The 27,290-nt window shown below is 37.9% G+C and overlaps 1 protein-coding gene across 3 annotated transcripts in view; it reads left to right on the forward strand.

Moving 5' to 3' along the window:
- LOC127800621 (protein CHROMATIN REMODELING 20) overlaps nt 1-27,290 on the forward strand; it is a 79,067-nt gene that overhangs the window by 45,306 nt on the left and 6,471 nt on the right. For all 3 annotated transcript variants that reach the window (XM_052335537.1, XM_052335374.1, XM_052335459.1), the window contains exons 11-20: nt 156-740; nt 1,280-1,569; nt 6,570-6,660; nt 6,743-6,958; nt 14,069-14,188; nt 23,549-23,715; nt 24,387-24,528; nt 26,581-26,730; nt 26,818-26,873; nt 26,961-27,261. In XM_052335537.1, the coding sequence (XP_052191497.1) occupies nt 156-740; nt 1,280-1,569; nt 6,570-6,660; nt 6,743-6,958; nt 14,069-14,188; nt 23,549-23,715; nt 24,387-24,528; nt 26,581-26,730; nt 26,818-26,873; nt 26,961-27,261 (2,118 nt within the window). The remainder of the gene's footprint in view (nt 1-155; nt 741-1,279; nt 1,570-6,569; nt 6,661-6,742; nt 6,959-14,068; nt 14,189-23,548; nt 23,716-24,386; nt 24,529-26,580; nt 26,731-26,817; nt 26,874-26,960; nt 27,262-27,290) is intronic.

Consider the following 27,290-nt stretch of genomic DNA (forward strand, 5'->3'; position numbering starts at 1 on the left):
ATTGTGCCAAGCCAGTATACATTGACTTATAGATTAACTTTTATTGAACGTGAAAACACCTTCGTTAATCATTTAGTGAGATTAAGGTTGATCATGCTGATAATATGTTTGTTAATATATTTTTTTTCTGTCTTTTCATTTACTTATTGAAACAGGAGGCTGTTCAGGGAGAAATCTCTTCAGTTGATAAGCTAATGGAAGAAAATTTAGACAGTTTGCTGCCTTTGGACATACATTCCAATGCTGTGTTGGTTGAGGAAACTGATGGGGGTAGCAAAAGTGCAGTTAAAAATAACAAGACTGATATAGAATGTCATGATTTGAGAGACAATGTGGATGAAAGAACATCCGTGAGTAATGATACTTCTTTGGTGTCTTCTGAGTCTTCCTTACCTGATCATATTGAAACCAGTGGGTCCAAGCGTTCTCATGACAGTGTCGAACTGGACATTAATAATAAGAAGGCTCGCATAGTTACTATTGATAGTGATGATGAAGCTTGTGGTTTGGAGGAAAAATCTCCTAGTTGTGATGTGCCCGTGATGGAGAATAAATTTGTTTTGCAAAGTGAACAAGATAATTCTGTTTGTCCTAATTCTATGCCCTCCCAGAGTTTGGGTGAGAATTTTCACTGCACTGCTTGTGATAATGTGGCTGCTGAAGTCCAGTCCCATCCTCTTTTAAACGTAATTGTCTGCAGGGACTGCAAACATTTAGTTGAAGTGAAGATGCATGCAAAGGTATGGACTGTAACGACATTAGTGCATAATAATATGATGTGAAAGTGTAGTTGTTATAGAGTTTTTTGGTTGATAATACACCAGATGCAGGATGGAATTCAATAAAATATGTTTTATTCATTCTTATACATGAGAGCTGTGAAATGGCCTTTACTGCCTATTTAGTAATTGGCACTTGCTTAACCTGTTGATTCTATTTACTGGAATGTAACTCTTCTTTATGTTTCATTGTGTTTTTTCATAAGAGAAATAACTAGCTTCCTTGGATTTGGTATGGCATGCACTAAGAAATTGCTTATGGTTGCTTTCTGATTTACATCAGTGCACCACGATATTTTCTGCTTGCTTCTTGTAGTGTTGCTAAAACATCATTTCTGATGCTTTTTTAAAAAAAAATCACTAGATTTTCTTGATTGCTTGTTCAATTTAATCCTTCATGTATTACCTTACAACAACAACAACCACAAGCCTTAATTCCACTTGGTGGGGTCAGCCACTCTTCATGTATTACCTTATGCTAACATACTTTCCTATGGCAGGATCTTGATTGCTCAGAGTGCTATTGTGCATGGTGTGGAGGAAACAAGGACTTGATAAGTTGTAGGTCATGTGAATTGTTATTCTGTGTTGCATGCATGAGGAGGAATTTTGGTGAAGCATGTCTGTTGAAAGCCAAGGTTTCTGGATGGGAATGTTGTTGCTGCTCACCAAGTATCCTGCAGCCATTGACTACACAGTTAGAGAAAGCCCTTGGATCTGTAGATTCTCCAAGTTCCAGCTCTGACAGTGATTCTGATAATTCTGATGGAGATATAAGTGTTTCCATCAGGTAGACTATTATTTTTCTTTCTTTTAAACACGGTTGGTAGTTTTGCTTATTTTGAAGAAAGTGCAAATTGTGGCAATTTTATCTTCTTCTATGATATTGCAGGGTTGGATTTTTGACCTTTTATCTCGTGCTTCTATTTTAATGATAGCACTAGGGCATGCATTGCTCAGGATCTGTTTTCACATTTTCAGACCTATTGTTCTCACCATTATGATTTTATACATTAAATCATGATTTTTTTTGTAGTTTTTTCTTAGATGGATTTGCTTTTTTAGTATATTTATATGAATTGTTATTCTTCATCTCTTTTCTCTCGAAATATTGATTCCATATTAGTACACTCACTTGTTTTAGAGATGCGTATCAGTATATATAAACACTCTGTTAACTAATTATAAGTAAATAAAACAAATATTTGGAGTGGTCCAAAATAATAAGGTGAATAGTTGGCATATAGTGACAAAAGAGATAAGTTAATGTTAGAGGTTTGCACCCTTGACCATCATCATCACAGTCTCTATTACACTAGGTGGGGGTCGGCTACATGAATTCAAACTCTCCAATCATCCTTATATATGGTTGTAGGAATTCAGAATTATGCTTTCATAATTAATTCTGATGGATACAGAAGTCCTCTTATAGAGCGAGAGATTACATCAAAAATGGAAACTATCAAAAAGGAAACTCTCTCTAAGGAAACAAATTAAAACACAAAGAAGGAAATATACACTAAGATACATATGGACATAATCAGGAAAGATTCATAAATGATAATTAGAAATCATTCCTAATCTAAGCAGATCTCTTAGCATTCTGATAAGTCACCAATGGTCATATCTTTTGTAAAGCCATTATATCCTATGTCATGTAAAAGAGTTGCCCACCAAGTTTTTTTGGTCTTCCTCTACTTGTCTTAGACTACAAACTTCTTGCAACTCACCTCATAGGTGCATTTATTGGTCTCATAATGTATCCAAAAAATATTTGCATATAGATTAATGATCTCTGCGAGAAGGATGATAAGCTAGTTTTTGTATGTAGGCTTTAGCATCATCATATACATAAGCCTTAACTACACTAGGTGGGTTAGTTATCTAGATTCTAGCTCTTCAATCATCTTTATCCATGACTATATCTTTTGCAAGGCCACATTATATACTATGTTATGCCCAAGAGTTTTGTACTAATTTTATTTTTTGGTAATCCTCTACCTCTTTTCCTACAAATATCTTCGATTTTATCCATTCTTCTACAAATATCTATTGGTCTTCTCACACATCCACACCATCTTATTTGCTTCTTGTGCATATTGTCTTCTATAGGTGCTATGGGTGCTATTCCAACCTTAATACAAATAACTTTTTTTCTTATTTTGTCTTTAGTTATATGGCTATACATCTACTCTATCATTCTCATCTCAGTTATTCTCATAGTTTAAGTATGGTAGTATTTTTAATTGCCCAACATTCTATGCCATGTACAAAGTTGGTCTTATAGTGATCTGAAATTTTTTTTCTTTTAGCTTTTAGGGGATTTTACAATCATCTACAATGTTGTAAGTCCTCCACTTTAACCATGCTGCGCCAATTCTGAGTAATGTCTTTAATTGTTTCTTCTTGTTTTTGAATAATGAATCTGAGATATCTTAATATTTTCTTTTAACAACTTGATCTTTAAGTCTCACCAACACATCATCAGTACTTGTGTTTTTCCTGAGCTTACATTTCATATATTCAATTTTTGACATACTCAGCTTGAAACTTTTGGATTCTAAGGTGTCCCTCCATATTTAGGCCATTTAATCATGTAATTAATATCCTGTGCATTGAATATGTTATTGAACTTGAATGAAGTTGTTCTATGGACTTAAGAAAACACATGGTGCAGTGATATGAACATTATATATTCTTATGAAAAATATATATATGGAGAGCATAGTTTTTATTTGTTTAATTCTGTGACTTAGAATGGTATGAGATTAACCATTGGCACAAAAAGAACAATGATGGAAGTGGTTGGCTGACAGTTGTAATTATTAATGAAAATGTAAAAACTGGTTCTTCCATTTAGGATATTTTCCTAATTTAGGGAATATAATGCATCTATTATTCATTTTACGTACAATCTTTTGGAATATTATGCAATAGTACAATCCCATTTAATGTAAAAGAAAAATTTGTTGAACAGTTATAAGACCAGCTTTGTTTTATGGGTATGGAGTTTTAGGCAAGCACCAATATGTGCAAATATGAGCATAATGAAGACGGGGATTTTATAGTGGATATGTTGTTATATAATGAGGTTATATATCATAAGGTTGGAGTGGCTCACATTGAAGCTAAAGATGTTGTGAGACACTATTAAGATAGTTTGGTCATTTGAGAAAAATAGACTGATGGATGCTCTTGTTAAGAGGACATTAATATTTTTTGATGAGCTTGCAAGTTGAGTTTGTCGATGACAGGAGTGAAGTTTCAAATTCACCCTTGCTTGCTTTTAAGTAGGTGAATTTGTAATTCATCTCTGTCATCTTATGAAATTGGGTTGCGAACTGGTAAAAAAAATCATTATCCTGTTAAGAGAGGGGATGGAATGGATAAAGCTTCTAGCAAGAGTGGTAAAGAAAGGCCAAGAAAATTTTGTTGGGAAACTTGTAGGCATTTTATGCATTATAATGGCCTTATAGAATATATGGTCATAGATATAGATATTTGGTGAACTCAAATCCTTGTGACCACCCCTCACCTTATTGGATTAATATAGGAATATTATGAACATAAAAATGTATTTATTAGAGTTAATAATTGAATAACCTAATAAATAATTATTTGTTCCAAGACTCCTTATTAAATTTGGATGGTACTCTTCTGAACTTATTTTTGAGGATGCCTAATTGTTTCATTAATGTGTATAGTCTTGTGTGGAGATGAGAAGTTAAATTGATTTTGATATGAAAAAGAATGTAAAATAACAACAATTAAATTTGAATGAAGCACATGAGATAATCATGGCGGTAATGGTCCAGTGCTACTCAATTTTAACTAGAAAATACTTATTTGTGAAGTAGTGCAAATATAAAGGCACATTAGTTGCATACCTTAATAGTTAGCATTAGTGACTGTATAATCTTGATGGTGAAACGAGAATAGAAACTTAGTGTGGCACATGTTGTAAAACATGGTATGGCTGGAGTAAACTTATAGATATTATTGTTACTTGTTAGATTGAAGATTTTTTTTAAATTATTTTCCTTTTAACAATTAGAAATCCAATGACACCAAATGATAGTTTGTTATCTCTTTGAATTAATTATACAAGAATATGTTACCAGTCTCTGACATTTTTCCATACCAATACTCTGATATCTATGAATTTTGATGTTGATTTCAGAAAAATTTAATAGATGGAAAAACAATATGATTGATGGGATAGCTAAATTCACTGTTTTGGAATGATTACCATATTTCAGAATGTTCCTGGCTATTCATAATAAGCTATGTAGCATAGCATTTTCTAGTCAACAATTTGTGTTACTTGTTAATCAAGTAAATTCTTAAGGTTATTAAATATTTGGAAGATGATTGTTTGACTTTACTCTTGAAATTTCTATAAATTAAGTAATTATCTCATTGTTTACTTATACTATTACTTAGATAAGATATTTGAAGAGACAAAGGAGAGAAGAAAGTCCAAAAGGATTACATCTATTGAATAGCATAAATCAAAAGAACAGTGATAGCAACCTGCCTTTATATGGTAGTTCATAGTTACTAGGTTCCCTCCTAGCCCCTTGGAATCGTGATCTGGATCACATGTTTTGAATCTTGGTTCTTTTGCGTCCCAAGATGGCAAGGAATGTGATCTGATCCCCACGAATGGGGATCTCAAGCAGTGCATGAGTTTACTTAAACAATTAAAAACTAGGGAAGAAAATTAAAGTTGGAATAATTTTCAAAGGAGATTAGAGAAAAGAAAGCTTGCTTACCAAGCTTTCCTCACCTTTCTCTTATATTATATTGCATTTTGAATTTTATTCAAGCCTAACTTCATTCGCTTAATATTCTTGATTCCATAAGTTGTACAAGAGCATAGAAAATAATTCAAAATGAAATAACACAAACCAACTTCTATAACAACGAAGTATCAATCTATCTAATTTCAACTCGAGTACAATTATAAATTGTAGCACAACCTGAAATAATGAACTAGTTAAGCCTACCTTCTTTGTAGCATAAAATTAGCATATAGACGTACCATGTATCCATTCTTGTACCACATTCCTGGTAACTGTGTGTTAAATATATTTTTGTGGAAATTCATTTTGGGACCCTTCTCCTCTGAGAAAGATTCTAAGAGCGGCCTGACAGTTTCCTTCTGGGGGAAATCATTTGCCAAGCCTAGTACAAGGTATTTAAGCCTTTTCAAAGGCTTTGTCCTCTTAAGGGAGGTATGCAAATCAAGCTTGCACATTAAGGTTTGATGATTCACCATATTCAAAAACATGGAATGTAGAAACCAAAAAATTATTTCTTAAACCCTATAAATTATTTTTTAATGTTCTGAGTTTGTGTTGGGAATTATAGATGTCTTGGTTATTCTTCTTTAATGTAATGGCTTCTAATTTCACCACATCTCCTATGCTTTATTGGGCGTTTACTTTGAGAAGTGAATTTGTAAGCTTCCTCCGATGTCTTGGTTATTCTTCTTTAATGTAATGGCTTCTAATTTCACCACATCTCCTATGCTTTATTGGGCATTTACTTTGAGAAGTGAATTTTTAAGCTTCCTCCACATGGTTGAAATTTGCATCTATTAGGTATCACTCTATACTTCATATCTTGGCTTTGCCTTTAACTTTTGTAGGAACTCTTCTATTTGGTTTAGGTGCATTGGTGTGAATTCCTATCTTAAACTCTGATTTCTATATTCTACCAAGTTATTTTGTTGGCTTATGCAATTCTATCAGATAACTCTCTTAACAATGATTCCTTGTTTATCAGTTCCAGAAGAAAACGAAAAAAGAAAATCCGAAGAATCCTTGATGATGCTGAGTTAGGGGAAGAGACAAAAAGGAAAATAGCAATCGAAAAGGTATTTTCTATCTAAATACATGATTCACCTAAACTTTTTTTTCTTCTTGTGTCCTGATTTTATGATATGATATACATTTTAGGAACGCCAAGAACGTCTCAAGTGTTTGGAAGCACAATTTTCGCGGAAGTCTGTGCTTATGAGTTCAACAATCTCTGATGGCAATTTATCTGAAGGTGCTAGTGTTGAAGTTCTGGGTGATGCTTTAACTGGTTATATAGTAAATGTTGTTAGGGAGAAAGGTGAAGAGGCTGTTAGGATTCCTCCCAGCATCTCAGCCAAATTAAAAGCTCATCAGGTTGTTCTGATATACCTGCACATTTATTAGCTGTTTTATGTTTTCTGGGTTTTGTTTCTGAATTTGGCTTTATTATTATTATTTATATTTTTTAGTATGATTCTTTTTGTTTAAAGAGTCCATATATATCAGCATATCATATTATGGTGATGCTAGGAAAATAATGCTCCCGTTTCCCCTACTTTCTCATTGTTTTTTTTAAACTTATTTATAGAATCTATTCACATTTCTCTCCCAACTATGTTCATTTCTATACACAAGGAAGCATAATGAGGTTACTTGTCCTCGCTATCTTGTCTGTCTCTCAATGTTATATGCAAGAAGGGTTACACCAAGCTACCACCCTGCTAGATCTGTGTATTCTGGTCAAATTTGAACACAGCATTCTGTTCATGTTTATTTTCAATGATATTTTTCTGGGTCAATTTAGAATGTTCCGTGCAAAAATTGTTGAGACTTGCTTTCCCCTCTTGGTTCCGGGGATTGTGGCTTAACATTTCAAAGGATGCCTTGATGTAATTGTATTATATGATCTCATATGTTGAAGAATGCCATAAAACAACATATCAAGCCATAACCTAGTAGATGCAGTTCACTACATAAATTCTAGCTCACCAATCATTTCTATCAATGGCCTTATCTTCAGTAGGACCTTATAAATACTTGTTCCATTCTATCCATTCTTTTCACGGGAGCTTTTGTTGGTTTTCTTCTCAAATGATTAAAACAATCTTAATCGTGTTTCACACATTTTTTCTCTAATAGAAGCAACTTTAACCTTATATGAATAACCGCATTTTAATTTTATCTTTCCTTGTATAGCTGTACGTCCATCTTAATATCCTCGTTTCTACTAGCCTTGTATTCTTCATATGTTAGTTCTTTATTGCTTAATATTCTGTCACCCAAGCTGGTCTTATAAAATTTCATTTTAGTTTTAATGAAATCTTACTATCACAAAATTTCATATGTACTTTTCCATTTTAACCATATTGCCTTTTTTCTATGGGTAACATCCTCGTTAGTCTCCTTATCTTTTTGGATGCTTGATCCAAGAAATTTCAATCGATATTTTCTCATTATGATTTGATCTTCAAGTTTTACTATAAAATCATCCACACTTATATTTTTATTGAACATTCCATATATTTCATTTTCAATATGCTTAACATAAAATCTTTAGATTCTAAGTATTCCTCTATATCTCGAGCTTAGCATTCACATTTTCTTATGTCTCATACACCAACTCAATGTAATCAGCAAATAGCATATACCAAGGTACCTCTTCGTGGATATGTTTAGTGAGTTAATCCATTATTGGGGCAAAGAGGTAAGGGCATTGTGAGAAAATAATTAGGAGAGAAAAAACTTAAGAGAGTAGCCTTTCTTAGCTTGTTATTTATAATAAGCATAATGGGCCTTAAACCCGTGGGTTTAATGTAATTACAAATAAAACACACATATAATAATTATAATATATACTAATAATTCTAACACTCCCCCTCAAGCTGGAGCATAGATATCATATGCACCAAGCTTATTATAAATATATTTCACTCGAGCACCGTTTAGAGACTTGGTGAAAACATCTGCAAGTTGATCATTGGAGTTAATAAACTCTGTAACAATAACACCTTCAATCAGTTTTTCTCTAACAAAGTGATAGTTTTTTTCAATATGCTTAGTCCGCTCATGGAACACTGGATTGGAAGCAATGTGTAAGGCAACTTGATTATCACAAATAAGCTTCATAGGAGACACTTCACAAAACTTGAGTTCCTGTAGGTGTTATTTAAGCCAGATGAGCTCACAAGTTGCATTAGCCATAACTCGATACTCTGCCTCTGCACTAGATCTAGCTACTACATTTTGTTTCTTACTTTTCCAAGAAATCATGTTTCCTCCCACAAGAACACAATACCCAGAAGTTGACCGACGATCAGAAAGAGATCCTGCCCAATCTGCATCTGCATGATAACAAATATCTATGTGACCTTTATCCTCAATAGAGTAGCCTTTTACCTGGCACTCTTTTGATATATCTCAGAATCCGGATAACAGCATCCCAGTGAGAATCACATGGTGAACTAAGGAATTGGCTAACTACACTCACAGTAAAAGCAATGTCAGGACGAGTGACTGTGAGATAGTTCAACTTGCCTACTAGTCTCCTATACCTTCCAGGATTTGAATAAAGCTCCCCATGTCCTGGCAAGAGTCGGACATTCGGATCCATTGAGATGCCAACTAGTTTGCAATTCACCATACCAGTTTCTTCTAAGATGTCAAGTGCATACTTTCTCTGAGCAATTGAGATACCATCTCCTGATTGAGCAACTTCAATACCTAAGAAATACCGAAGTTGGCCTAGGTCTTTAGTCTGAAAGTGTTGATGTAGATGTTCCTTCAGCTTCAGCATTCCAACTTGATCACTCCATGTGATAACAATGTCATCTACATAAAATACAAGGTAGATACATAAGGAAGAAGAATGATGATAGAAAATCGAATAATCAGCCTCACTTCGAGTGAGACCAAAGACTTGAACCACAGTGTTGAATCTGCCAAACCATGCCCGTGGAGATTGTTTCAAACCATAGAGAGATTTTCTAACTTTGTAGACTACATTGGACTCTCCCTAAGCAACAAAACCAGGTGGTTGCTCCATATATACCTCTTCTTGAAAATCACCATGAAGAAATGCACTTTTAATATCAAACTGATAGAGTGGCCAATGACGTGTAGCAACTAGAGAGAAAGAGGCGAACAGAGGCTATTTTTGCAACATGAGAGAAATTATCGTTGTAATCTAGCCCATAGATCTGTATAAAGCCTTTGGCAACCAAGCGGGCCTTAAGACATTCCACCTGGCCATCAAGACCCACTTTGGGAGTGAATACTCAACGACAACCAACAAGAGTCTTTCCTGGTGGTAAAGACACCAAATCCCAAGTACCATTTGAATGTAAGGCGTCAATCTGATCTAACATAGATTGGCACCAACCAGGATGGGACAAAGCTTCACCTTTGGTTTTAGGAATAGAAATAGAGGAAAGACTCAAAACAAATGCACTATAAGAAGGAGACAAATGGTCATAGCATAAAAAGTTATAAATAGGATGGGGATTACGAGTAGACTGTGTACCTTTGCAAAGAGCAACAAGGAGATTGTCGGGCTCAGGATATGGGACAGGAGGGACAACAGACGGAGAGAGCGAGTTAAAAGAGTCCTGGGCTGGAGGAATGCTGGCGCCGGTAATGGGATGAGGACGATGGTGATATGTAAGAAGTGGAGGAGCCGTGGTAGGTGGACTGGAAAACGGTAGGTTAGGCGCCACAGAGGAGACAGATGGACCCGAGGAGGACAACGGAAGAAAAGAAAAAGGAATGGGCAAAACCTGGTGAAGACTCTGTGAATTAGGCTAAGCAACTGAAAAAAAGACCGATGTTCAAAGAATGTGACATTAGCAGACAAAAAATAGCGATTTCAGCTCAGGAGAGTAACACTTATAGCCTTTTTACAATCGGGAATAGTCGAGGAAAATACACTTGAGAGATTTTGCAACAAGCTTATCCTATCTAGGTGAAAAAGAATGCACAAAACAGATACATCCAAAAACACAAAGAGGAACAGAATAAAGTGGTTGTGTTGGGAACAAAAGGGAATGAGGAATTTGCTCCTGTAACACTGAGGATGGCATGCGATTGATTAGATAACGTGCAGTTAGAACAACATCATCCCAAACTTTGGTGGGAAGATTGGCATGTAAAAGGAACGTTCGTGCAGTCTCAATAAGATGGTGATTCTTATGCTCAGCAACACCATTTTGTTGAGGTGTGTAAGGACAAGAGGATTGATGCATGATGTCATTAGCAGTCATAAAGGTAGTAAATGGAGAAGAAAAATACTCAAGGGCATTATCACTACGTAAGGCACGTATAGAAACTCCAAACTATGTTTTTATTTCAGCAATAAATGTCTGAAAAATAGAAAACAACTCGGACTGACTCTTCATAAGAAACAACCAAGTGCAACGAGAAAAGTTATTAATGAAAGTAACGAAATATGAAAAATCAAGAGTAGAATTGACGCGGCTGGGCCCCTATACATCAGAGTGCACAAGGGAAAAGGGAGCCTCGACCCTATTATTGACCCGACTAGAAAAAGAATGATGAGCGTGTTTACCACGCTGACACGACTCACAATTAAATATGGACAATGACGACAAATTAGGAACTAATTTCTTCAATTTGGAGAGGCTGGGATGACTGAGATGATAATGGAGAAGATCTGAGGAAGTGGCACTAGTGCAAGCTACCGGTGAACTAGGCGCAGCAAGATGATAGTGACCTTATGACTCACGCCCGACGCCAATCGTCCGCCCCGTACCCTAGTCCTGAACACAAACAGAGGTAGGAGTAAAGAGAACAAAATAATTAAGGGTTTAAGTGAGTTGGCTAACTGAAATCAAATTAAAAAGACTATCAGTAACATATAAAATATAATTTAATGAGAAAGAAAAGATGGGTGTGATTTGGTCGATCCCTTTAACTGCAGTTTTGGTACCATCAGTCAGGGTAACAGTAGGTAAAGTATTAGAATAGGTAAGTGAGGAGAAAAGAAGTTCATTACCACACATATGGTCAGTGGCGCCAGAATCTATAATCCAAGGACTAACATATGAGCCTTGAGCAACACAAGCAATGGGATTACCAGGATAAGACTATTGGGTGGCCTGGAACTTCAGGAAGGTATTATACTCAGCTACAGACATAGGTACCAATTGTGAATCTGGTGGAGATTGAGTAAGACTATGATCACTCTGAAATACATGAGCTGCACTGGTAGATGATGCAGGTGGAGCAGCTAGCCGACCATGTTTCTTCCTGCATTTGTCCTCAAGATCACCCAATTTCTTACGAAAGGTACACTGTGGACGTGAGCGATTATTATTGCATCCTCTATTTCCTCCAACGGTGGAAGCCTGAGATACAAGAGCTAAAGATTTGGATTTAGGAACAACATGAGAAGAAGAAGGCATACCATGTACACTTGTCATATTCAACAACCTTTTGAAAGAGTCCTTTATGGTAGGGTTAGCGGAGCTGGTTAAGATTTGATGTCTAATGGCATCAAACTCTAGTTTTAGACCGAAGAGAGCAATAACCATAAAAAAACTTCTCTCGTTGAGCAATCTGTTCGGTGCGGGTCGTAGTAAGAGGAAGAAGATCATCAAATTCTTACATGAGAGCCCAAACTTGCCCTAGATAAGATTTCATGGACGATTCCTGCTTGAGATTCTTGATATTAGAGACCACAGTGTACAAACGTTGGATTTCATTTGTATAACACTCTTCAGCTTCCTTCCACACATCAACACAAGTTTCAAAGGGGCGAAAGAGCTGCATGATGGATGGATTAATAGACTGCCATAAGAGGCTACATAACTGGGCATTAACTTGTTCTCATCCCGGTCAATTAGCTTCTGGCACACTTCAGCCTTCGTGGTAAGATGATTCGCTTGACCTTGCCTTTTGAACCACATTTTGATAGAAGTTGCCTGTGAGAGAGAATTGGTAGACCCTATCAACTTGATAGTGGTAATATTGGTTGTCCCAAGGTTGGAGACAGCAAAGGATTGAGAGGCAATAGGGGCAACGGTAGAAACCGAAGTGGGAGTAGCATCGGCAGAAACTGCATCACTATAGACTTGGCAAGGACTTTGACACCAAAAGTAGCTTTAAGGGTTGTCGGCGGTCAGATCTGGAGAATCCGGCGAAAGAAGACCGTCGGACGCTCTATCATGTGCCGACGCGTGGAGGCGCCTGGCTGGTCCAGCGACGGCGATTCTTCGGCATTCGGCCGATCTGGAGGCGGTGAACCCGAGGGGTGGTGGCAGTGTGGTGAGGTTGTGGCTGGACAATGGTGTTTTGGTAAGGGCAGTGATGGTTAGGGTTTAAAAGTCGTTGGAAAACGATACACAGTGACGGCTAGGGTTTTTGTCTCTCCAGTGGCTCTGATACCATGTGAGAAAATAATTAGAACAGAAAAAACCTAAGAGACTAGCCTCTCTTAGCTTGTTATTTATAATAAGTATAATGAGTCTTAAACCTATAAGCTTAATTTAATTACAAATAAAACACACATATAATAATTATAATATATACTAATAATTCTAAGAGTCATAATGTAGATCCTTGATGAAATCCAATTGTAATTGGAAAAGCTTAGGGTGTTTTTCACATTTTGTGTTTTCAGTTAGTTTTGGCTGAAAACACCCAAAACAACATTTGTTGTTTTTGGTTTTCTTTACAAAATTTATCATTGTTTTCGAAAATGCGCTTTTGAAAATAGGAAAGTAAACGCATTTTCAGTATTTTGAAAAACTGAAAACTCAAAACGGGCTGAAAACAACAAAGAAAACAGGGTCTTAGTATCTCCTTCACATGTTTTTACTCCACAATACATCTCTTTGATAACCTGTAGAAAAACAAACTCTTTCCCTCTTTAAAAACCCTCCATAAGACTCCTCTAGAAACTTTTTATTAAGTTATTTCTAAATATATAAATACCTTGTGTAATTGTAAATCCTTTTATATATATCTCTGTCTTTCCTTTAGGCACCTTGACAAGTATATAGCTTCCATTGTTATTCAACCTGATATGAAGCCAAATTTGTATTTAAACACCTTGGTTTCTCTTCTTAATCTTCGCCCAATCACTCTCTTCCAAAGTTTCATAATGTGGGTCATTAGCTTGATTCCTCTATAATTTCTATGATTTTGAACATCTCCTTTCCTCCACAAGACTTCTCTGATCCTAAGATGAAATAAAGGATGATAACACTGCATGAATTATTTTATTTATTCAATTTCTATGATTTTGGACGTCTGCTTTTATAGAAGGGGAAGGGGGACCATTTGTCTGGTATTTTGAGCAATTCTAGTTTATCAATGACCAGTGTTATTGGATAAAATTTGGGGTCTGGCTATATTTGGGAAGCATGATATAATGTGTTAACTCCCTTTATTTGCTAAAATTGGCCCTTTTGCTCTTTGTTCCCCTTCCAGGAGTTGTATTCAGGCTCATAATCAGTTTTGTTACTGCAGATTACTGGAATACGATTTATGTGGGAGAATATCATACAATCAATTACAAAAGTGAAGTCCGGGGATAAAGGTCTTGGTTGTATCCTAGCTCATACCATGGGCCTTGGTAAAACTTTTCAGGTATCATTGTTGGGCCACCTTATCAGCAGTTCTGGTGCATTTTAATGGTCTTCCAATATAACTTTTTACAGAATTTGTTGGTTCAATAACAAATGAATGTTCTTTGTAATAATTATTCTTCGTAATATTTATGTTATCTTTCCTGCAATTTGTTATTGTTAGCATTTGGTGAAGGGTGAGAGGCAACTGATATTAATAAGCAATGTATGCCTTTGTTTGTTTTAAGGTATGAATACTTAAAGAGAGGGAGGGATTTCAAGGATGGCACTTCCAAAAAGTAATTAAGTTGTTTATTATCAAAATTGAGAATTGTAAATCTCTTTTAATTGTTAAAACTGGCCTCTGTTTTATGATAATGAGAGTATATTATAGGTATTGGATTGTTTTCATAAAATTTGAGTATCTTATAGATATTGAATTGTATAATGAGTGTATTATTAAACATACATTCTATTCCATCAACCGAATTCGAAGGAAAAAGGTCCTCATGAATGCATTATTAATTAGTGGTCCAATATCAGACATTATTTTTATGGTTTAATAAATGAAATCAGAACATCTGCCACTGGATCACCCTAGTCACAGCTGGGTTCCAATCTCAAATAGAGGAGATCGTTTGGTAGCCAAACAGCTAGTATAAAAATTGTCAAAAAGACTCGGATCTTTTCGCTGAGTTTTTAGATAATAACAATTGTAGAGCTATGAGTCATGCAGCCTACCTTACCTAGTGACATCAAGGTTTGGGACAAGAGCTAGAGGTCATTCAACTTACCTTAACCAGTGACATTAAGGCTTAGAATGATGATGTAGAAATTGGCTTCTATTTTTGGTTTTGATGACTCTCACAGGACTATAATGTAAATAAGGAAATTACTAAGGTAGAGGGATAAGGGGTACTAGTGTAATATAGACTAAATTGGCAGTTACAGACATGGGTCCAATTCAAATGTATTCCAAATATTGGCGCCAAGGCTTGGTAAATATAAACCAACCCTCGCGGCTGGGAGAAGCATCTTTGGAGAATTCAATTGATTCACTTTCCCTCTCAGCTTCTCGATCTCTCTTTCTCTTTCTCTCTATTTCTCTCTTTCCTTCTGATCTATCAATTCTCGCACAATTGCGAGTGAACTCTCTCTTGTCATAATCATATTCTGACAATTTGGTATCAGAACATCATCTTGGACGATCAAAGTAGGAGATGGTAGACGGGACTCGGATGAAGCATATGGAATCGCAACTCCATCAAGTATCGACAACGATAGGGGAGATACAGAGTAGGATGGAGGCGTAGGAGAATTCTGTGGATCGGAGAATTGAAGGAGCGGTGAATGTGTGGCGCGAGGAAAGCAGGTCGTAGACGGCGAGGTTGGAAGAGCAAATGAAGGAGCAGGGTTAGGCCCTCAGAGATCAGATGCAACAATTTGTTCTGATGCTCACTTGCCAGACTCAGGTACGGATTTCACTTGAGTTTCCCCCGAGAGATAGATCGGAGCCGATTTTACATGGCCAAGGGGGTAACCCCCAATCGGAGGGATCGACGGAATTAGAGGTTGAATTATAGGTGATGGAGGAGAATGTAGGAGTTAGAAGGCAAGGCCACGGAACCAGATCACATCAGATCGATTTTCCTATGCCTAAGATGGAGATACCTTTTTTTGATGGCCAAAACTCAAGGTGGTGGGCGAGGCGTTGTGCGAGGGTGTTCAACCTGCACAATATGGATGAAACTCAAAAGGTGACACTTGCATCCCCTTATCTAAATGACAAGGGAGACGCGTGGTATGAAGGCTAGAGTGGGGTGAAGGAAGAGTGCTCTTGGGAGGAATTTGTGGAAGGATCATGTGAGCGGTTTGGGGAGAAGGGAATGCTGGATGTGGTTGAAGAGTTTAACAAGTTGAGACAAAGGGGATTGGTGCAAACCTATCAACAGAGATTCAAAGAGTTGAAGGCCCTTATGTTGCTCTCGAATCCTACCCTTACAGAGGGGTACTTCGTGTCAAGCTTCATTAGTGGCTTGATCGAAGAGGTTCGTCCAACAATCAAGATGTTTCAACCCAAGATTGTCCAACAAGCCGTTGAGTGTGCCAGACTTCAAGAGTTGATGGTGGAGGCACTGGTTAAGAAGCAAAAGGGTGTAAATAAAGGGTGGCAGACGATGCCCTTGTAATCGAATAGCAAAGGATGGGGTAGGAATGGAGGAAACATGGGTTTAGGTAGCAAAAGGTTGGCAACCCTACTCACACCCTTAACCAATTCCAAGAAACTTGGTGGAGCAAAGGCGATTGGCAGGTCTATGTTTCAAGTGTGGAGACAAATACACACCAGGCTACCAATGTAAAAGGCAGTTGTTGCTGCTAGAAGGGACAAAAGAAGTGAGAGAAGAAAAGGACGGATACATTCTAGAAGAGGAGGGGGAAGAGGAAAATGTGGAGATCTCCCTACATTCTCTAAGGGGAGTGGTAACCAATAAAATTATTAAGGTGGAGGGAAGGGTAAGAGATAATCGTTTGATGATTCTGATTAATAGTGGAAGCACTCATAGCTTCCTGGATGAGGGGATAGCAAGGAGATTGAAGTGCAGCCTAACGGGGACTCAGCCCCTGTCAGTAACCGTAGCTAACGGCTAGAAGGTTTTGTGCAAATCCACTTGTGTTGGGTTTTGTTGGCAGATGCAAGGGGAAGACTTTGAGGCTGACTTATGCCTACTGAAGTTGGGGGGATATGATATGGTCCTAGGGGTCGATTGGATGAGGGAAGTTAGCCCCATTTGTTTTGACTTTAACAAGATGGATGTGACATTCGAGAAGGGGGGAAGAAGGACGACCCTAACTGCAATGTGGAGACAAGAACATGTAAGGTGATTTCTGGCAAAAGGCAACACAAATTATTCAAGAGCAAGTGGACGCAAGTAGCCTAGCTCTTCACTGTATATGCCGTGGATTGGAAGGAGGACACAGAAGATGAAGGGCATTACATGCTGAATTCAGTGGAAACCACAAAAGCTCCTTGGGAGGTAACTCAATTAGATTCTCTTAATTTACTCTTAGATGAATTTGGGGACTTGTTTGAGGAATCTAAGTCTCTACCACCCCCAAGACCAATAAACCACATTATCAACCTCAAACCCAATGTTGAGCCAATTAACATCCGCTCATATAGATACCCCCCAAAACAAAAGGCTAAAATTGAACGCATGATCAAAGACATGCTAAATACTTCTGTTATACAGCCAAGTACCAGCCCCTATGCCTCTCCCTTGCTATTGGTAAAGATGAAAGACGGTAATTGAAGATTTTGTATTGATTACCGCCAACTCAACTCCTTAACCATAAAGAATAAATTCCCTATACCCATTATCGAAGACCTGTTAGATGAATTGCATGGAGCTAAAGTTTTCTCTAAACTTGACCTTAGATCTAGATATCATCAAATTCGAATGCACCCTCATGATATCCACAAAATTGCCTTTAGAACCCACCAAGGGCATTATTAATTCTTGGTAATTGGTAATGCTCTTTGGATTGACCAATGCTCCAACAACTTTTCAAGCCCTTATGAACCAAATATTCGAACCCTACCTATGTTAATTTATTTTAGTATTCTTTGACGACATTCTTGTATACAACCCTACTTTTGCCAAACATCTAGAGCACTTAAGGACCACTCTACAAATCCTCCGATTCAATAAGTTGTATATTAGGAAGTCTAAATGTGCATTTGCACAATCCCAAGTGGAGTATCTCGACCATGTCATTTCAGGAGCAGGGTTTAGCACAGATCCCTAGAAGGTGGCAGCCATGACGGCTTGGCGAAGACCTATCAATGTGAAAGCCCTATGAGAGTTCTTAGGTCTCACAGGTTACTATCGCAGATTTGTCAAAGACTATGGCACTCTCAGTAGGCCATTGATAGAGTTGCTAAAGAAGGAGGGGTTTCAATGGAATGAGGGGGTCGGGGAAGCTTTTGGAAGGTTGAAGGCTGCCATGAGTAAGGTACCTACACTGAACTTATTTGATTTTAATAAGCCTTTTGTACTAGAAACCAATGCAAGTGATGGTAGGGTGGGGGCAATCTTGATGCAGGGAGGAAGGCCTTTGGCTTTTATCAGCCAAGTATTAGCCCCTAAGCACTTGGGTCTCAGTGTCTATGATAAGGAGCTTCTAGTTGTTCTAATAGCAGTAGAAAAATGGCGACACTACCTTGAAGGAGGGAGGTTCATTATAAAGACAGATCATGAGAGCTTTAAGTTTTTGTTACAACAGAAACTTCATACTCACCTTCAAAGGAAAGGCATGTCAAAGTTAATGGGACTTGACTATGTTATTCAGTATTGGAGAGGCCATGAGAACAAAGCAGCCGATGCTCTATTCCGTTGTATGGAAGAAGGGGCCTCCACTGCTATCACTGCTGTAATACCCAGGAATAATTTGAGGCTATAGACGGTATTTGATAAAGGATACAAGTGGAATTCTCAGAAAAATGAAACTATAAGGTACACTAACGCAACTTTAGGCAACCAAATCAGTCGGAGGGAGTACCCCGGACCCTAGATAACCAAAGAAAATTGTATAGTATCGACGAGTAATATGAGATATGATTTTAGGCATCAAAATAAGAGGAATCGGAAACAGTTTTCGGTACAACTAAAATGCAGCTGCGAATCAGGCTTAGAAACCGAATTGTTATAGGGGACTTCCGGGAGGTCAACGAAAGCCTGAGGGGGCTCCGGTTTTTCGTAAGGAATAACCCTTCAGTAGTTTCGGGATGAAACATTAGCCCGATGAGGACACTAGGGAGAAATTGCCATTATCAAGTAGCTTTGAAGTTATTAAATTTGTATTTTCGATATTGCAATGCAAATTAAATTGAGGATTAAGGATCTAAATATAATTAGAGATTTACTCAAATGAAATTAAGTTGGAAATTAGGGGGTTAATGTGTAATTTGTTTATATTAATAGTGTAATATATAGATATACATATATATATATACACGTGAGTGCAAGTGTGCAAGCTGCCTTCTTCAAAGCTTCTGGGAAGCTTCATGGCTGAATGAAAGGGTGGTGCCCAAGGCAAGTTGAGGGGGTGGAGAGTCTGATTTCTATATAAATAGGAGTAGAAATTGAAGAGGAAAGGAAGCAAAATAGAAATGGAAATGAAGGAGGAAGATGGCCGAGAGTTGCAGTGAGGGAGCGAGCGGCTGAGAGCTTGAGGAATCAAGAGGGATTGCTGGGAGCAATGCTTATGGCCGGAGGCAGCCACGAGAAATGCTGAGATGGTGACCGAAGTTGTCCGCAGTAGGCGAACAACATCCATGGCCGCAAGTCGCGGCCATGGCTGCACACGCGGAAGGTGAGCAGCGACGAGAAGGAGGCTGGCTAGTGGTTGCGCGAGGTCTAGGTAGCCGGAGGTAGCTGTGAGGATGATTGGAGGCGGCCGGGATGGACCGCAACAACAAGCGGCAACCATGGCCGCGAGCTGTTGCGGCTGGGCAGCGAACAGGGCAGCCAGCAACGGCCCTCGGCGATGGCTCAGCAAGGTGGGCGGTGACCAGCGGGCTCCTTGGAGAACAAGGAAGCTACCGACATGGGCAGAGATGGCCGGCTGGCGGGGTGTGGCGGCTGTGCGTGGCTGTGCGCAGGTCGGACATAGGGAAGAAGAAGAAGCAGGGGAGAAGAAAGAAAGAAGAAGGAAAGAAAAGAAAAGAAAGAAAAGGAAAATAGAGAAAATGGAGAAAAAGGAAAGAAAAATAGGAAAAATTGGGGAAAATTCTCGAAAAAATCCCAAAAAATTCTGAGGATTAATTTGAGGCTATAAGAGCATGCCAAAGCCAGGAAATTACTCAAACGCGCATTTTAAGGCTTAGCATGCATTACGAGGCGAAAATTGACTTTTCGAATAAGGTGAGTGGTCTGACTGTAGTTTTACCCTTGTTTTGGAAATATCTTGGTGTGAGTGTAGTGAGTTCAAGTAAGCGGTCTTACTAGAACTTGGGATGCCATGCTTATGCGTTTTATTTATGTATTGATAGCATCATTTGCATATTGATCATGTGATATATTGTATCAACTGTTTTTACTTATAAAAGAGTCAGTGCATGGCGTGTGATTTTCATATCATCGGGGCATTGATTTTTCGCGTCGTTGTTGGGTCCGTATGGGATGGGATGGGGTCTTCTTGAGAATGGGACAAGGTTAATCCAGGTGAACGAGTGACACGGTAAGACACTCGAGAGATTAAGTATGTCGCGGCAAAGTCAACTCCAACGATGTGTGGAATGGATTTTCCACAGGAGGTTGAGTATGTCAGGAAGATTTCTCGAGATAGACGTGTTGCATGTTGTTGTTGTCTTTGTATGCCATGGTCGTATGTCTTTCATGCATTATGTAAACTGTTTCATGCCGTCACTTAGATGTTTTGTCATCTAACCTGGGTTATGCCCCTGGAACGTTCAATGTTCTAGCCAGGGACTGTTGCGAGGGCAAGGACATGGCCAGTTGAAAGTCAATGGTGCTTGGATTGATAGTCGTCGTAATCTTTTGGGGTTTTAGTATGTATTTCAGCTTGTGTATGAATAGTTGTACGATAATGTTGTATTATTTGGGTTATCTGTATTACGTATTTTGTTATGGAAATACTATGTAAGAATCACGGTGTTTGATGATAATGTATCCGCTGCGTTATGATATGTCTCGTTTAGTTGTTAAGATTATTGATCTTGTTAAGTTAAACGGGCAAGACTAGGGTTTTCGGGATCCTGTGTGTGCATGTGAAGGTTGTTCATGAAGCATCACGCGTGATGATGTTATTTAAAAAAAAAATCCCAGAAATACCCTTATAGTAGCGCTTGGCGAGGCGGGGTGTTACAACTGCCATTACTCTTGATTGGTTCTGGGAAGTAACACACAAAAGGAAAATGGATCAAGGAGTTGATGGAGCAAATGATCCTAGATCTAGACAGCAAACCGAGCTATTCCTTGAGGAATGGGCTGTTGAGATATAAAGAAAGAATGCTAATTGGTGAGGATGAGGCTCTCAGACAAAAGGTCTTAGAGGCATTACATGATTCCCCCGTGGGTGGCCATTTTGGGATATAGAATACTTACAACAAGATTAAACAATTATTCTTCTGGCCAGGGTTGAGAAGAGAAGTGGCGGAGTATGTGAAGGGCTGTAACACTTGCAATAGGTGTAAGCATGAAAACATTCACCCCCCAAGGTTGTTACAATCTCTACCCATTCCTATCCAAGCATGGACCCACATTAGCATGGATTTTGTGGAAGGCTTGTTAAAGTCAAAGGGTAAGGACTGTGTGCTAGTGGTGGTAAATCGTCTGACCAAATATTCCCACTTGGGCCTATCCCACCCCTTCACTGCACAAGAGGTGGCAAGGGTTTTCTTAGATTAGGTGGGCAAGTTGCATGGGTTGCCTCAGGTGATTGTTTCAAATAGGGACAATGTCTTCACAATCCTCTTGTGGAAAGAGCTAATGAAATCCCTAGGGACACAACTACACATGTCCTCCTCCTACCACTCGAAGATAGATGAACGGACTGAAAGGACTAATCAATGCCTTGAGATGTACTTAAGATGTGTGAGCCTAGTGCATTCTATTGGGTGGCACAAATGGCTCTCCCTAGCTCAATGGTGGTACAATACCACCCCATGCTCCTCTATGAAGATCACGCCGTTTGAAGCACTATATGGATACAAACCTCCTCTTTTACCACTGAGAGGAAGCCATAGTCAAGTAGTTACAATGGACGATTATTTGATTCAAAGGCAGCAAATGTTACAGACCTTAAAGTAGGAGCTAGCCAGTGCCCAAAATCGAATGAAACAATATGTAGACAGAAAGAGGAGTGAACGAGTCTTCTCGGTAGGAGATAAGGTGTATCTAAAATTAAGGCAAGCCCAATTGAAGACTCCCCTAAGTCAGTTACTAAGCCGAGTTCCAAATACTACGGGCCTTATGAAGTGATAGCCAAGGTGGGGCAAGTGGCCTACAAACTCCAACTGCCAAAGGGGGTCTCACAATCCAATCAGTTCTATCCTACCCTCAGCAATACAACCAGCATGACAAGAGACAGAGTCAATAGCTATAGTGGACAAGAGAATCGTCTACAAGCATCAGGCACCTATCACTGAGGTGTTAGTCCGTTGGTCCAATCTCCACCCCAAAAACAACACTTGGGAGTACCTCCCTAACCTCCTAAAACAATTTCCCAGAGCAACAGGACTTCTATGACTTACTTGAGGACAAGTAATGTTTCTAACAGGGGGGAATTGCCATGAGACTATAATGTAAATAAGGAGATTATTAAGATAGAGGGGTAAGGGGTACTAGTGTAATATAGACTAGATTGGCAATTACAGCACATGGGTCTAATTCAAATGTAATCCAAATATTGGCGCCAAGGCTTGGTAAATATAAACCAACTCTCGCGGCCGAGAGAAGCATCTTTCGAGAATTCAATTGATTCATTTTCCCTCTCAACTTCTCGATCTCTCTTTTTCTCTCTCTCTCTATTTCTCTCTTTTCTTCTAATCTATCAATTCCCACACAATTCTCACTGAATTGTGAGCAAACTCTCTCTTGTTAGAATTATATTTTGACAATGACCAAGGAAGAGAGCTTGGAAATCTTACCTTCCAAGTATGATTTATTTTCTTCAAGTTGAATGAAGATGTCTTGGACCTAGGGTTCAACCTAGGGTTTGAGAGATAATTGGAAGGAATTGGGGAAGATAGATCAGAAGCAATGGGAGGGAATTAGGGAAGAACATAAATAGTGAGAGAGATTAGGGAGAACCGAGAGAAAGAGAGGTAAATTGAGAGAGAGATTGAAATCAGATTTCATTAAAAAATTCTTGTATGTCTTGAATTAAATTGGATCAGCCTTATATACTGATCCGGTAGCTAAGATTTGGCGCCAATAGGGCTCCCAAATATTCAAATTAGTACAGTTGAAGGTAAGTCCTTTAGGTACAAACCACTACAACTACCATACAATTAAAAGGAAATTCATCAATACAATTAAAAGGAAATTCATCTATTAGCTAATTTCTACTATGTCCTTGGGTCATGACAGAAGATCAATTCACTTTTTCCTCTCAAAGATTTCTAACTGGTTGCTCTTCATTTTCTGATGGGCCTTTTCTTGATTTATCAAATATGAATATCTATTCTATCTGAAGCTTGTTTTTCCCAGTTCTTTAAATTATGGAATTGTGCAGTATCTTGTATTAACTTTAATCCTTTGACTTTGCTTTATAATTTGTGAATGATTTTTGACATCTTTAGCTAGCTTTAGAAACCTAATAAAAATATTGTTGCTCAGCTATATAATTGTATTTGCAGGTCATAGCTTTCTTGTATAGTGCCATGAGAAGTGTGGATTTAGGATTAAGAACTGCACTTATTGTGACCCCTGTAAGTGTCCTGCACAACTGGAGGCAAGAGTTCATGAAATGGAGGCCTTCAGAGTTAAAACCCATTCGTGTCTTCATGCTGGAAGATGTTTCAAGGTATTTTTTTTTTTTTTGAATAAATGGTTAAGTTCGTTAACAAGGTATCAAGTGGTAACATTCACCTAGAAAAAACAAGCTGACTGTTCAAGACTGTGTTTCCAAAAATTTCTGAAAATCCTGGTGATAGTCATAATACCATCAAAAGATGGTTTCTTTCCTCCAGTGGATCCATATAATGCATTATGGAATTTATTGCCAAATATTTCTCCTTGACATTGGCAAGACACTTTGCACCAACAATGTAAAAGGTCTTGAATTCTGGAAGGAAGGATCGCTGTACCCAAAATGAATAAACCAAAAGAGAGAAGGGGATCTCCTTTCCCTATCCTCATTCTTTACAATTTGCTGTATCCTGTTGTCATATTTGTATTTGCATCCTGTGTCATTGTTCGTTAGATTGTAATTCCTGGATGCGTGTTAATATGAGTATCATCTTGAGTTGATCCTGTTACCACTGCTCAATTAAGAGTATTAGATGGTAAGTTTATACTACATTTTGTAAAATTGTTATTCTAAGCTGTTTCTGGCTTTGAGATAAGATGGCTCCTTGACTTCCTAAACTACATATATGTATCTTCCACTTATTAACTTAATTGTTTTATTCATTTTCTTTGGAGTTAATCTTCCTACCCAGCAATTGTTTAAAGGTTTTGATTTTGTTTACATAGGGAGAGAAGAGCTGACTTGCTTGCAAAGTGGAGATCAAAAGGCGGTGTGTTTTTGATTGGTTATACTGCTTTCCGGAATCTATCCCTTGGAAAGCATGCAAAGGATCGGCAAATGGCCAGAGACATTTCATATGCCCTGCAGGTGATTTGAAAATTCAATTACTTTCTTCTGTATTTTTTGTGCCAATTAATTATCTTGAATGAACCTAAAAGTTTTGACTTCATAGTTGTATTTTTTTATTCATGCTTTGTTTCTCACCTCTATAGTACATACCCTTAGTTTCAAGTGTTTGTAGCACATCTTCGACAGGTTTTTGAGCATTGGCTCTTGTAAAATGTGTGCAGGAAAATCACCAATATCTATTGCAGCTCCAATAGATATACCCACTTTTATTAATTACTTGCAAGTAGAGTTTTGCTGCTTTAACTTACTGTTTTTTCAACCAAAATTATCAATGTTGTTAGTGGGTTCATCCTATCCATGTCATAAATCACAGGGTTACACCAATTTATGGCAACTCTAAGTGAACCATCCTCCCATTCCTTGATTGGGATAATATCTTTTTCATAGATTTCTCTTTGAGACTACCAAGTATGCAAATTTGTCAATGGAGTGTGGAAAACCACCAACAAAGCTCATCTTGAACTTGCAAATGACACAGACCAGTTATCCCATACAGAAGAGGCATACTCAGATAATTATGATATGGTGTGCAAAGTAGAGGTGGCATACTTAGTTGGAGGGTCATTAGAGGAAGATAAGGGTATGAAGTTTATTGATAACAGAAGAGAGGCTATTAGCTTGAGCAGAGTTACACTTGACTGAGCTAATACAGTTTATCTCGTGTGTCTTGTTACCTTACTAGGAGCCACCTCAGAGGCCCTCCTTGAGTGCTTAGGCTAGGATAAGGCACTCTATACATTAGTCTAGCATGTGTTTTTTGACCATGGAGCAAATGACTAGAATTCATCGAGTATGAGGAAATGTTTTAGATTGGTCAACATGTCTCCTCATGAGGCTGACACATTGGCCCTTTAGTGTATTGCCTTTATGTTGTAAAATTTGGTGATGGAACACTGTAGAATTTGGTAGCATGGGAAACAGGACAAGAATGCCCACATGGTAAAGTTGAGAATGTGTCTGATGTTTTGCACTTAATATTGACATTTCGTGTATAAATTGGTGTTTGAGTCATTACTTGTGTGCTTGATTCATGCTGCTATAGCTACTTGGTCTCCATTTCCCATAAAAAGGTTTAAGTGTGTTTTGAGTGATGCCTTTAACTAATTTTCATGCTCAAAGACATCTGTGTATGACAAAAAAATTTACTTGTTAAATATTTATTTAACTTGTGTAAAATGACTTGCAAATTGACATATAGCTTTTTATGTGCAAAATGAATTCTGTATATTGTTTTTTAGTAAATTCCATGCTATAAACATGTTTGTTAGGTGCATTTTCAAAGAGCCATCTTGGGACATTGTCTGATACAGATCTAGTCCAAGTGTTTTGCTTGGATACTTTACAAATTTGGAGTCCATCTAACACAGTTGTCATCGATGTTGTAGTTAATATTTTGTTGGGAGACTTCCAATGTTCCTTGATTTTGAAATCATCTTGAACTCTATTGTTTTATTTCACCTCCAGAAGAAGCTTGTTTCTTGAATGGTGATATGTTTCATTCTTGAAACAAAAATCATCACCCTGTATTAACTCAGGAATCGTAAAATCAAGGAATTTTTATTCCTATATTTGTACTGGGATTCTACTTTTTCCCCTTGATACTTTGCAATGATTATTTCTTGTTTGAGTCTGAAAGCTATGCATGTTTATTTATTTCATTCTCTAAGTAGTAGACTGGTTTTGCTTTCTTACAATTGTTATTATATTTTTTCTCTCAAAAAGTTTGTACATCTAGGTTGATGCATTTCACTTCTAACTGGATTGGCTTTGTTTACCCAAATTTCTTATCCTACTGGTAATTATTGCTTCTTTTCAGATTAAGAGTCTTTATGTGTACCTTTAGATGAATGAACCAGTTATAGTGGAGATAGTTGTGTCATCTTACTTCTATGCTCTCCATGAACTCGGAATTTGGATTCCTGTTTTTCTCACCCTGGGAAATCGTGAATCATGATATATATTCAACCTTCAATATCCTTTTATCAAGTTTTCTCTTCCTCCCTTTGTCAGGATGGACCTGATATACTGGTTTGTGATGAGGCCCATATGATCAAGAACACCAGGGCTGATGTAACCCAAGCATTGAAACAAGTAAAATGTCAACGAAGGATTGCTCTGACTGGATCACCTCTGCAGAACAACCTCATGGAATATTATTGCGTAAGATTGTGTGGTTGCTGTAAGATTTGTCCAGTCAGTTCCTTTTCCTATCTTTGTGATGATTATCTGGAATTTTCTCTGGAACAGATGGTAGATTTTGTCAGAGAAGGATTTCTTGGTAGCAGCCATGAGTTTAGAAACCGGCAAGACTTCTTCGTACTTGTTCTGATTTCCATTTTCTGGTTTATTTCTTTTAATGCTTCATTGAAGCTATAGCTTCATTTTTACAGCTTCCAAAATCCCATAGAGAATGGGCAGCACACGAATTCCACATTGGAAGATGTGAAAATTATGAACCAAAGATCTCATATCCTCTATGAACAGTTGAAAGGATTTGTCCAGAGAATGGACATGAATGTGGTGAAGAAGGACTTGCCCCCCAAAACAGTGTTTGTAATAGCTGTAAAGCTTTCTCCCTTGCAAAGAAAGTTGTACAAGCGATTCCTTGATGTCCATGGCTTCACTACTGAGGTTACGAGTGAAAAGATTCGGAAGAGGTGTTTTTTTGCGGGGTACCAGGCCTTGGCTCAGGTATATTGCTGCTGTCTTTCTTACCAAGA

The sequence above is a fragment of the Diospyros lotus genome, chromosome 1, assembly GCF_014633365.1.
Source record: "Diospyros lotus cultivar Yz01 chromosome 1, ASM1463336v1, whole genome shotgun sequence".
Lineage (NCBI taxonomy): Eukaryota > Viridiplantae > Streptophyta > Magnoliopsida > Ericales > Ebenaceae > Diospyros > Diospyros lotus.